We start from the raw sequence: 13,225 nt of genomic DNA, 5'->3' as shown, positions 1-13,225 counted from the left end.
ATTTATAAAGAGAGTACTACTAAAGGACCACAGTTGTGCCATAAAGTTGTTTCACTGCATGATAACCACTTGCTCACAAAGACTAACAAAAAATTAATTTTCATATAATATTTCTGTAACATAGCAGTAGAGAGGGGTTTAAGAGCTGCACAAGGCTGTCTTCTAAAGGCTGGAACAAAAAGTTAAGTGAGAGTGAAAGGTAAAAATAGCATCCTACTCTTCTCAGTTCCCTCCCAGCTGCCCAACATATCCTATGAGGCCAACCCTCCCATCTAGCACTGCATCATTCCACAATTAAAACAGAGAACCTAAAGGCAGTGTAAGCTGCCTCAAATCACCTGTCACCCTCTTATGCTGATGAGAAACTCTGCTTGAGAAAGATACTTTGATTTCTTTATTATATAAATTAATGTACAGTTGCAGAGTTTGCCTTTTAGGGTTGGAGAATATTGCTTTTAGACTGGCAGAAAGCTAACAGCTGGCCACTGTTCTCAAATGCATCTTAGTAATGTGCACAGTAGGGCTTGGAAAACCTGGGGGAGGGGGGAGAAAAAGCTGCATATACCCCATACATTTAAAGCTCATTTTCCTCCATGCAAAGAAATTGTGGGAACTGTAGTGTGTTAAGGGAATTGTAGCTCCGTGAGGGGGTAAACTAGTCCCCAGGATTCTTGGGTGAGATATGTGTGTGTGCTTTAAAAGTATGTTGCGTGCGCAGCCTCATGACATAATTTTGGCCTGTTCCCCACCGGCCAAATTTTCACATATGGAATCATCTTGGAAAAGCACCCTCATGTGGCACTCCTGGAAGAGTGCTATACACATTCAAAGAAAGAGGATCAGATGATAACCCAGGAATAGAACCCAGTAGCTTATTTTCCTTTGGTGAGTTGCTGGATACAACACTCATGTGGGTTTTGTACTTCTGCCATCACTCATGGTGATTGTTTTTTATCACCCACTTCTACAATTAAGATTGTTTTGCATCACTGAACGTCTTTATCACTCCTTATAACCGCAAACTCAAACATTGACAGGATTATAGCCAAAATAAGGACACTGGGGGGGTACAAGAGGGAGGTATCTGCATGCTAAGGGAACCCCAGAGGCTGTAGAAGTGCAAGAAAGCTGTAAGATAGCCTTAAGGTGAAAAACACAAATAAGAACTGGGAAAGGGCCAATTAAGGACTGAGCGTGCTCAATAGTTGTGGAATGTTGAGTATCAGATGGAAAAGAAAAACAGAAAGGGAGACAGGGATTGAATGACCTGATGGAGGAGAGCATGAACCTTGAACAGGAACACTTCCTTTAGGATTTGAGGATACACTACAAGGTTTTTTGCTTGCAATCACCAGATTTTTCTTTTGTGGTTGGTACGCTTTGCTTGCACCTTTAACACCCTTCCTTTCTTTTGTTCTGCTCATCATGGAGAGTAGCACTGATATCAATTGCTGCTGGCCATGATGTCAGATGCAGTCTACCTCTGTATACCATTTGCTACGGTAGTAATCACAAGAGGGGAGAGCTCTTGGGCCGTGTTTGCAGGCTTCTCGCAGGCATCTTTCAGGCTATGGTGAGAACAGGATGCTAGATTAGTTGGGCCTTTGGCCTGATCCAGCACAGCCCTCCTCTTGTTTTCTTATTACAGTGGTGCCTCGCTTAACAAATGCCCTTAACAAATTTCCGCTTAACGAAAGGATTTTTCGAGCGGAGCTTGCCTCGCTAGACGAATGCGTTTTACGAAAAATTCGTCTAGCGAATCGCGGTTTCCCATAGGAATGCATTGAAATTTAATTAATGTGCTCCTATGGGCAAAAAAAATCAAAAAAATCAATGCATTCCTATGGGATTCACTAGACGAATTTTTTCGCTATAAGAAAAGACCCGTGGGACGAATTAATTTCGTCTAGCGAGGCACCACTGTATTTTTGCCAAGGAAAAGTTGCGAGAATGAGGTATGAATGGACCAAGCGCCAGGACCTTTTGATTCACAAACACGTAATACGAGCAAACGAATCCACAGTGTGCATGTAATGTATATTTGCGTTCCAAACCTCCCCCCTGGTGCTCCGCCCCCTCTGCTAAGCATGCATTCATAGCCGGGCAATTTCACATCAACTCAGGAATCTATGAAGTAGTCATTAAGGCTTTACTCTAGAAATTCTGTGATATATTTCCGGCTACATTTTGACCACATCCAAGGGTTGGTGTTGTAGTTCAGGGTGGGCGCCATCACGTGCTGCTGGTTTTTCCCTCCGTCTTCTTTGCACTTATTGTTGTCGTCGTGAGGCATGTTAAATCTACAAGAGACAGCATACGGTGGCCAATGTGCTTAGCATGAATTTTAAAAAGGCAAAGTTAAAACACTAGCAAACATAAGGGATTTCAGTGGAAGGGAGCCAAGCACCTCGTCAATTCCCCTACTTTGAATCACAGAATGTTAGAATTGAAAGGGGTCATCTAGTAAAAGCACTTCATTCAGAGCACTCTGGGTAGGAATTCCGGAGCAAAGGCTTACAGAATTCCTACATACACAGGGGTTTGTCCTAGGGCTGTATTCAGAGATCACGGCCCATGTGATCCTGCCTCATCTCCAAAGCAACAATTTCCAGTTCTCCATTGGCAAGCAAGCAATAGCATTTCAGATGTTTTGGAGTTTCTGCTTTGGAAATCAAAGGGTGACTATATGCCTAACTGAGTGTGTAGGCACCCCATAGGTTTTTAAGTAGTAAAGCAAGCTATGCAAATGAATTTTTAATACCTGTAACTTTTAATATAGAATTCTTGATGAAGCACTGTCAGGACATGTAACTAATGATCTAGGGCGGTAGAGAAGGGAAGACATTTTGCATGCTTCACCAAAACAACCACAAGGGGAAACTGTTGTTTATTGTATTACCCAATCAGAAATCCCGAAAAGCAAAAATTGCCCCACCTTGTGGCAGGACAGTGTCACCAACTTTCCATGTGGCAACATGCTCTGCTAATAAGCCTAGCAGCATCCATAGTGTAGTAAATGATAGTCTACAGCAGGCACCCCCAAACTGCGGCCCTCCAGATTTTTGGCCTACAACTCCCATGATCCCTAGCTACAAGGACCAGTGGCCGGGGAAGATGGGAATTGTAGTCCAGAACATCTGGAGGGCTGAAGTTTGGGGATGCCTGGTCTACAGTCACCCAACACCAAAAATTTCAGTATTCATTTTTTCACTTTTCAAAATATTTCCCACTACAGTATTTAATGCTCACACCACAATTTCAAAAATTGAGAAAACATTGCCTCAAACCCTAGGTCGCTCCTTCATCATTCACATAAAGGAGCAGTGGATTCATTTCTGCCATCTGGCAGGTTGAGTGGAGAGTTTGTTTTGACCCTGGTGGCTGAGGGGGAGGGAGTATCAGAAGGGAAATGAACTCATATTTATTTATATAAATATTAGTAACTGAACAGTGGAACCTCGGTTTATGAACACCTTGGTTTACGAATTTTCCGTTTACGAATGCCGCGGACCCGTCTGGAACGGATTAATCCACTTTCCATTACTTTCAATGGGAAAGTTCACTTCAGTTTATGAACGCTTCAGTTTATGAACAGACTTCCGGAACCAATTGTGTTCATAAACCGAGGTACCACTGTATTAATCTAACACAGCATCACCAGACTTCGGCCCTCCAGATGTTTTGGACTACAATTCCTATCTTCCCCCGACCACTGGTCCTGTTAGCTAGGGATCATGGGAGTTGTAGGCCAAAACATCTGGAGGGCCGCAGTTTGAGGATGCCTGATCTAACATTATTACATGTAACTGTTTATTTTTGTAATATTCTGTTTAAGTTTTCTGGTTTTGCTTCAGTTTTCTGTATAGCACTTACAGATGTTTTTAATAAGTTAAGTGGTATAGAAATGAAATAATCTAATCTAATCAACTCTCCCGTCTATTTACAGTCCCCAGTGCCATATCACGCACCATTATCAAGGGTCCCCCAGCTCCCTTAATCAGATTTTTAGAGAGGTCAGGGGGATGCAGAGGGGAGTGGAAGGCCCTGTTCTATAACTCTTCAGTTTACAAGGGGAAAGGTTGGATCCAAGTCAATATTGGCATGTACAGTTGTACCTTGGACGTTGAAAGGAATCCATTCCAGAAGTCAGTTTGACTTACAAAACATTCGAAAACCAAATCACAGCTTCTAATTGGCTGCAGGAGGCTCCTGCAGCCAATCAGAAGCCACAGAAGCCCCATCGGCCATTTGGGTTCCAAAAGAACGTTCGTAAACCAGAACAATCACTTGCATCCCCATGTAAGCTATATAGTTTACATATCTCTCTCAATGCTGTTATTTTTAAATATATCTAGGTTTTTATAGAACATACACATGGCCAAGTTCATGTGCAATCGTAAAAGCAGTACTTAGTCCACTGTCTTCACTAATTGAGCAGCTTCGGTATGGATCACAGACTGTACCCAATTCAGCCAGACCTGGAAAATCAAAAGCAGAACAAAAGAGAGAGAGAGAGAGAGGAGTTTGCTCTCTAAATAAAGGCGCACACAACATTCTGTCAAAAACATGTTAACATTGACACCTTAAAGAGTAAAAGAAAAAGGAGATTAGGCTTACCTAAAGTATCACATTTGTCGTGAGCTCTACAAATATCCTGTCTGAAAGCAAAACAGACTCGATGCTTTTAATTTCCATGCAAGTTAGCATTCAGAACACACAATAATAAACATAACACCATTTAATTATATGGCTTTGGGTTTCTTGCTTGGCATTAATTTCAATATGTAGCCTGCCCAATTCCAAATGTTCAAGACGGGGATAATAGTAGATTAAAAAAGCAGGAATAAAAATCCAATTTGATTTTTCAAAGGACTATCATTAAGGCTTGATAATCTCACATTAAAATATTTTGCAGCATTATAAATAAGAGGCATGAGCGCTCACTTTAATGAAAATTTCAGTGCAAAACTCCAAGGCCCTGCATTGGTATTTGACTGAGTGCTGTGCATTGCTCATAACCAGTAGCTATTTTAAACTAATAGCAGAAATGAAGAAGAAACCAAATGGGTCTTTCTATTCACTTTTTTTTTTAATGCGCTCTGGAGCAAAATTCAAACTGTGCAATGTTCTGAAGGTAGTCGGCAATGCTCCCCATCCACTTGGCATCTAGCCAGATTTGAAGTCATGGAGGCAGCTGCTAGTATCCTCTAATCCAGAGGTGGCTCATAATATTGAGTAAGAGGAGTCTTCCCCAACCTGGTGCCCTCCAGACGTTTAGCAATATAATTCCCATCACTGCCCTCTGTCAGCATAGCCAATGATGCAAGTTGTAGGCCAAAACCTCTAGATGGCATTGGTTGGAGCAGGCAGGACTAGAAATAAATTCCTTCTAAAAACAGCTGATGTTTTTACTATCTTATGTCACTGGTACAGGCCAGTGTTTCCCAAACTTGGGTCTCCAGATGGTTTTTTGGACTATAACTCCCATCATCCCTAGCTAGCAAGACCAGTGGTCAGGGATGATGGGAATTGTAGTCCGAAAACAGCTAGAGACCCACATTTGGGAAACACTGGATAGGCTGTGGTACTTTATTAGAACATTTTTACAAAGGCAAACACTTACTGCAATTTCCCCCACTTTGAATCTACAATCAAGGCTCAATTAGGTCTCCACTTGAGATACATGACCACTTGGGCATGTAGATTTTATTTCTTTTTTCATTTCTAGTCCAGCTGCTTGTCCCCACCTACCCCACCCCCCAGCTGACGAACTGTGTTTTAGAACCCTAAACATCTAAAACATAGTATGCAACAGGGAGGCTGTGAGAGCAACAATGAAAAGAAGATGTCTACGTGTTAGATCACGGCCTCCATCCACAGCTGTAGTGCAAATGCTTTTGCATTCATAAAGCCACTTCCGCCCCCAGCTTGAAATCCCTCCCGCAAGACCTCTCCTTTTCTGAAAAGGAGAAAGCATCGCCTTTATTGCTAACTGGTGTGGCTTAATAAGAAACTCCCCATACATTGCAAACTTTGCACCAAAACCCCAGAAAGCCTCAGTTTGGGTTCAGCCAACGACCATATGGCTGAGTAATAGGATTGTATACTCTCATGCCAAAAAAAAGAAGAAGATAGAAAGTATGTTGATCCCCTGGTAGGGATGGGCTAATTTCAGTTCCTCTCAGTTTCTCGCCTTTTGTCCAGTTTTCCACATTTCCACCAGTTTTTAATATATATATATTTTTAAAGCCCTCATGAAAATTCAACGAAATTCTAGCGCAAATTTGTAATATCTGCATGCGACTCCCCCTAATGTAGCACACATTTGTATTTTGATTTCACTAATATATACTGATACTCCTCACAATATAAGCGTTTTTATGCACCCACTACCACTCACATATTCAGTATGTTATTTGGCTGGAGAACTGCGCTGCACATTTTGAACGAAGGCCGTGCTTTGTTTGCATTATCGTTTCCAAAAGGGGGGAATTCAGTAGATCCGCCTTTAATCGCAAATTGAAATGAATTCCCGATGCCCCTACCCATAGCTCCTGTTCTCATCACTGCCAAAAATCAGAGAGCAATAAAATACCTTTCCCCATCATTCCTCAACATTTCAATTATCCTTGACTATAACATGCATTGTCGTTCAGTTGTGATCTGTAACATTGCATTCTAGTGGCAATTACAGTGAGGCCAGAAAATAAATAAATCTGCCCGTGACATACCTTGTCACCAATACTGCTGTGTCATGCTTTTCTGGATGATCTTCGTTAGGGTGGTTCTGGGTCTGCTGCCACTGACAGAAGTTTTTTAGTGTCGTCTGAGCGTTGTAAGATATGGAAGGGCCATCCTAGGTATAAAGCAAACATGTCGAAGGATTAGGACTCCCTATCCTCCCCAGTTCCCATCCCTCCACCTGTGGTGCCTTTTATTTATTGACCATTTTATTTTACATTTATGGGCCACCTTTCTACCTGATAACATATCTCAGAGATGGACGACCGCAGGAAAGAACACTGACTGTAGTCATCAGAAAAACAGCAAACCATCTCTCTCTGCTCAGAAGCATTCCGCACCGGCATCCTACTTGTGGCTTACTTTCGAATTCCTAATGACTTTCAATAAGGTAGCAGTGTTGTTGTTGTTTTCCACCCTCCCCTCCTCCAAAAACACATTAATACTATTGTGAGACTGATGGGTGCTGTAAAATTAAAATAAAAAGCCCTCTTCTCCCCATGATAGGCCCACCCACTCAGTAATACAGCAAACAAAAAACACGGCAAGTACAGTGAGAAAGGGAGGGTGGAGTTCCTTCTTAAATCCTCAGCAGGAATACGAAGCTCTGTCTTGGTTGTATGGAACCCTACTTTGCTACAAAATGGGAAAACATTGCAACAACTTGTTTAGTAGAGAAGCATTCGTTTGCACAGATTGGGGGTACTTCCAGGTGGGTGATTAAATGAGGAAATGGTACCCTTCGTGCATACATGTTTTTTCGCAGCGTCTATCCTTGACATCAGGGATGCGGGTGGTGCTGTGGTCTAAACCACTGAGCCTAGGGCTTGCCGATCAGAAGGTCGGCAGTTTGAATCCCCGCAACGGGGTGAGCTCCCGTTGCTCGGTCCCAGCTCCTAGCAGTTCGAAAGCACGCCAAAGTGCAAGTAGATAAATAGGTACCACTCCAACGGGGAGGTAAACGGTGTTTCCGTGCGCTGCTATGGTTCGCCAGAAGCGGCTTAGTCATGCTGGCCACATGACCCGGAAGCTGTACGCCGGCTCCCTTGCCCAGTAAAGCGAAATGAGCGCTGCAATCCCAGAGTCGTTCGCGACTAGACCTAATGGTCAGGGGTCCCTTTACCTTTCACACACACACACACACACACACACACACACACACACTTGTTATCCCTATTTTAACTGGCCCCTGAGAACAAGATGGATCAGGGGCATTTGGCCTGATCTACAGAGGCAGAGGAGCTGTGTTGGGGAGGGAGCTCCCTGGCTCCAAGCTCATGAGGAGTGTTGAGGATCTTCCATGTGGTGCTGCTGTTTGGAGAGCACCTTTCAGCATAGCAAGATGCAGATGGTTCTTTGTCACTCTCCTGGAGACAGCAAGGAGATGTTTGGATTCAGTTGGACGCCATTTTGAATCAAGATGGCTGAACTGAACCTTTCAAAACCTCACACTGATCTTAACCAAATTGCGCACGATGGCTCCTGTGATCAAGGAGCAGGTTTCCATCTACGTTTGGATACAACTAGACACAATTTTGAAAATCGAGATGGCAGAGTCAATCTTTCAAAACCACACTCATTTCAACCACCGATTTCAAAACTGCCCTTAATTTTTGGCTTCTCAGGATTCTGAGCTACATTGCACACAAAGCTGCTGCTAATAGATAAGTGGGAATGTTTCTGCCATTGCAAATGGGGGGGGGCAAGGCCCCCTGATTCTGACCGGGATTGCAGCAGCGGCAAAGATTTAACCCCTTCCCGCACCCAAGGATATGGATAAATCTCCTAGAATTATCCCAATCACACAAATTTGAATTACATCGTTAGGGAAGGGCGATTGCTCAGCGGTAGAACATCTAGTAGAGACTCCTGTCTGGAACTCTAGAAAGCCACTGCTGCTCTATGTACACAAATCTGTGGGGCTCTGAAGCTGAGACCAGCTTGCCCCATACTGCCTGTCCCATATACCCAACTTTCAGCAATACAAATCTCAGTGAGCTTTTGGGAAGGGCATGTCATGTCCCCCCCCCCCCAGTTTTAAAGCATTTAAATGATCGAGAGTAAGACGTTCCTAGAAATATGTCCAGGCGAGAAAGAGAGTGAGAGACAAGAAGAACGGGGGAAGGAGTAATTACCTGCTCATTTTGTATGACCTCTAATCTCACGATAACAATATTAATTAAATTTCCAATACTTGGGTCTTTATATATAGAAGCTACCTGCATAAAAAAGGATAAATTTTGAAAAGTTAACGTTAACACTATACAAGCAAGCAAATAATTGACTCTTTTTTAAAACAAACAAACACCTGCTGTGCAAAAAGTTACGGCTGCTGGCCTACAGCTGATTAAATCCTGACCTTGGGAAGTACGTTCTGTTAGCGACAGATTCTGAGAGCAAGGAAGGGGTGGGAGACATCAGACCTAAAGGCCAAATGCAGCCTTGCAGGTCTCCTTATCTGGCCCTTATTCCTGGGCCCTGCTGAGCACCACACCTTCCTCAATATCTTCTGCCTGGCTAGGATGTGCCCTTGAACCCTCATAACTCCTCTTGTTGCCTGGATGGAGGATGGAGAGGTGTATGTTTGCAGAGAAACCTCTGGCCTGTTGTACAAAGCCCAGAGTCACATCTTTGGACTCCAGGTTGGAGGTTCCTCATCTCTGCCACAACACAGCAACAAAACACTTGGGTTCAGTGTGTACAAGTGCAATGGGGGGGGGGGAACAAGCTGCCCTCTGAAATGCCCAGGAGTACTCCAAGTCTCCATCTGGCAAGCATTAAATTGCACAGATCTGGCATACTTATAATCCCCACAGGGGGATTTTAATACTTACTATGGACATTAAGGTCAAAATGTAGTGCTGTAGATTTGCTCCATGGTAAGCAACCATCCGACTGTCTGCCACCACCATGACCTCCACGTATCGAGGGTAGGAGAGGAATCGCTTGGTTCTTCGGCGCGTGCTTTTCCTCCTCACGCTGCTAGTCTTGTTTTTACTGGATGCAGGAGACTGTGCTGAGGTTAGGCCACGTTTCAACGCCTCCACGTCGGACAATATGCTCGCCGTGGCCCACTGTCCTGTCCTGCTCCGCCTCTTAAACTTTCTGTAGCTTTTTTCATGCCCTGCAGTTTTAAAGAAGGCAGGAAGACAAGAGACATTCTTGAAAATATGCCTGAATGAGACCAAGTTATTTATTTATTTATTTTATTTATATCCCGCCCATCTGGCTGGGTTTCCCCAGCCATTCTGGGCAGCTTCTAACAAAAGATTAAAAATACATTAAAACATCAGACATTAAAAATTTCCCTAAACAGGGCAGCCTTCAGATGTCTTCTAAGCGCCAGGTAGTTGTTTATTTCTTTGACATCTGATGGGAGGCCGTTCCACAGGGCGGGCGCCACTACCGAGAAGGCCCTCTGCCTGGTTCCCTGTAACTTCGCTTCTTGCCAGAAGGCCCTCGGTGCTGGACCTTAGATAGGGGTGGAGACGCTCCTTCGGGCATACTTGTCTAAACCCCCACATGAAGCCCCTGCGTGAGATGGCTTCCTTGTCATCTAGGACCAAAATATATATGATGCGTCACTCCACTTGCTGTTGCACAAAAGCCTTTTCTTTTAACGTAAAGCACAAGCGCAGTCTCACCACCCACCCACCCCTGCCACACTGCCTGTCCAATCAAGATGTTCTTCCAATTTGCTCTGGAGGAAATTTTGATCCTCCTGAGCAATGGTGCCAGGGCAGATCCAGGCTTGATTACCATGCCAACCCTAGACTAGCAAAGCAATCTTCCTGCCCACCCATGTTCTTTCCAGGCTGGCAGATCTGCAGATGCAGAGGTGGCACTGTCATTCTGTTAAGTCCAGGCAGGCAGGCAACAGCCAAGGCTAGGACTGCAGCCCAGATCACTGTGGCTCCATTCAGAGGTGGGGGTATATTGGATTAAGTTTTCCAGGTTATAATGCTAGCGTTTTTGATGTTCCTTTTAAACTGCAGTACCTGTTACTTTATGGAACAGTGGCTTTTTGAGCAACATATATCGGCCACGTTGTGCTAAATTTTAAACAGCAGGGAAGAACTGCATGCCGGAAAAGCACCCTGAATTTCATCACATGAACAGGGGCAGCACGATAAATGCAAAACAAAGGTAAACTGCAACACAACACACACACACACACACCAAGTTTGCCAACATTTCTTCTTCTTCTGGAAACCATTAGCAAGGCAATGAGCATGAAACGTCTGCTGGGTTGTGCTAGATTTCCGAAAGTGGCTTTTACAGCCAAACCAGGAAGGGGCATGGGCTTGGCAAACATTGTTTTTGGCTTGGTTATTAAGGCCAGTCCCTGGACTCACTGCTCACTTGTTAGCATCTGCCTGTCTTGGGAGTCAATGGAGGAATGCACCTCGGGGGGGGGGGGAGTGTCAAATGGTTGGAAGATTGTAGGGCTTGCTGTGGATCCAAAGACCGATATGCGAGAGACATGTTTTGTTGCAGCTGGGGCAGATGAAGGTGCCCAGTTGTGCTGCTGCAGGTACACCAGTCACTAAATTCTCTGCACACAATTTCTTCTATTTATTTTAAGAAACGCCTCTGTGGAATTGAGGACCATGTAATGGTGCCTAGAGGTTCCTTGCAGACTCCTGTCTGGAGTTTCTCTCTAACAGCTGGGGAACTTATGACCCTCCATATGTCATTGGACAACAATTTTCATCAGCCCCAGCCAGCACAGCCAGTGGTTAGGGTTGATGGGGGCTGTATTCCTACAATATCTGAAGGGCCTCTAGGCAACTCTCTTGTTGAGAACTCATAAGGTGATTTTCTGCAAGAATCTTCACTTCCACTGTTGCCTCCCAGAAGCAACCTGCCAGCAGTTTCATGTAGCAAACTCTCTCTCAGACTGTGATTGTTTCTTCCTGAAGCCAGAATTTCCTTCCATGCCACAGAGCTTCCACGCATACAGGGGTTTTTCTCTTTTCCCGTTTCTAAAGTATTGACGTTCCACAGGTATTGAAATGCTCACGCAAGCGTTCCACCTATGCTTCTAGGTATCTAGGTCGCTCTAGATCAAGGGCTTAATCTTTAGAATCTCAGGCCCTTTTTTGTTTTGAAGATTTGCTTTAATTTACACCATGCTGGTTGAAAATATTCAGCACCCTACTGGGTCCACAGAGAGGAATACATGCGAAGTCATATAATGGAATTAAGAAATCCCATAAACTGGCACGACATCTAACAAGAGGTAGAGCGCCTTTCCTGTGAGGAGTTCTCAAAAATCCAGATATTAAAAATACATCAAGATTCACGCTGGTATTATTTTGCAAACTTTAGAATTTAAAATAAGAAGCACTTCCCAAACTAAGCACAACTTAAACTTTACGCTCCCCACTTTTGTGATCTTGACATTTAAGCTCGGCCAGCCGTCTACCTTTAAACTCTGCCCCCTCTGACGTGAGCTGTGACAAAAATGACACTGACCCGGCCCGCTTAGCTTCAGCAAAGTGGTGGTCTAACGTGCCTTCACACCATTCCCTGGGGCATTCCCTCACAAAGGAAAAATTTGTCCTTATAAAAGCATCATTTATATATGCTCCGGGGCACCTTACTCGTAAGGCCCTTGTTTGGAAGAAAGGGAGGATGAACTCTATACACTCATACCTCCATACCAAACAAAAGGCAGAAACCTTGAGCGCCTACATGAAAGCTGTAACCAGAGAGAGGAGTACAGAAATCTTGTCACTTTCCTTATGTGCAGTTGTTCCAATGACCTTCTGTCAATCTTAGCAGTGAATTTCCTTGTTAGTTACAACAGTGGAAGGCAGAACACAGCTTTGTTTCTTACTAAACAATTGAGCAGAATATTGTCTGTAAGGTCCCCTTATATCTCAGGCACTTTCTCTCTCTCTCTCTCTATATATATATAACATCATAAATTTATTTATATGCCAATAATAATAATAATAATAATAATAATAGATTTATATACTGCTTAACTGAACCAATAGACTTGAGCAATTTGCAATTATAAAACCGATTTCAAAAAAACATAAACACACGTACAGTCGTACCTCGGGTTGCGAACACCTCGGGTTGCGAACAACTCAGGTTATGAACTGCGCACCCCCGGAAGTGTTTTCGCCGCGTGCACGTGTGCAGAAGCGGTGTGTGCGCTTTGCGCATGCACAAAGCGCAAAAATAGCGAAAATAGCGCTTTGCCCATGCGCAAAACGGCGGTTCGGGCCTTTTTCGGGTTACGAACTTTTTGGGTTATGAACTGCGACCCGGAACGGATCGCGTTCGTAACCCGAGGTACCACTGTACTCAAAATATGCAACAATTCCATGAAAACAGAAATGTATTTTGTAACAAAAGAAAACATGAATCCAGGCCAGGCAGTTAATGTCCCAAACAGGCACAAGGTGGCAGGCCTAGAATCCTGGCAAAAATTTGGCTCTCCGGGCAATATGGCAACGCTACACGATGC

General features: G+C 43.9%; 1 protein-coding gene across 4 annotated transcripts in view; it reads right to left on the bottom strand.

The window, feature by feature from the left end:
* Nucleotides 1–13,225, bottom strand: part of ADAMTS9 (ADAM metallopeptidase with thrombospondin type 1 motif 9) — a 131,466-nt gene that overhangs the window by 92,915 nt on the left and 25,326 nt on the right. For all 4 annotated transcript variants that reach the window (XR_015948467.1, XM_035106739.3, XM_035106736.3 and 1 more), the window contains exons 4-9: nucleotides 9,576–9,865; nucleotides 8,877–8,960; nucleotides 6,732–6,856; nucleotides 4,618–4,658; nucleotides 4,373–4,478; nucleotides 2,154–2,300 (exon numbers count right to left, since the gene is read on the bottom strand). Coding sequence is in view for 3 of the 4 variants with exons in the window: in XM_035106739.3 (XP_034962630.3) it covers nucleotides 2,154–2,300; nucleotides 4,373–4,478; nucleotides 4,618–4,658; nucleotides 6,732–6,856; nucleotides 8,877–8,960; nucleotides 9,576–9,865 (793 nt within the window). In the remaining variant the exon portion in view is untranslated. The remainder of the gene's footprint in view (nucleotides 1–2,153; nucleotides 2,301–4,372; nucleotides 4,479–4,617; nucleotides 4,659–6,731; nucleotides 6,857–8,876; nucleotides 8,961–9,575; nucleotides 9,866–13,225) is intronic.

This window comes from Zootoca vivipara, chromosome 2, assembly GCF_965207765.1.
Source record: "Zootoca vivipara chromosome 2, rZooViv2.hap1.1, whole genome shotgun sequence".
NCBI classification, from domain to species: domain Eukaryota; kingdom Metazoa; phylum Chordata; class Lepidosauria; order Squamata; family Lacertidae; genus Zootoca; species Zootoca vivipara.
This window is presented reverse-complemented; position numbering and strand designations above follow the sequence as displayed.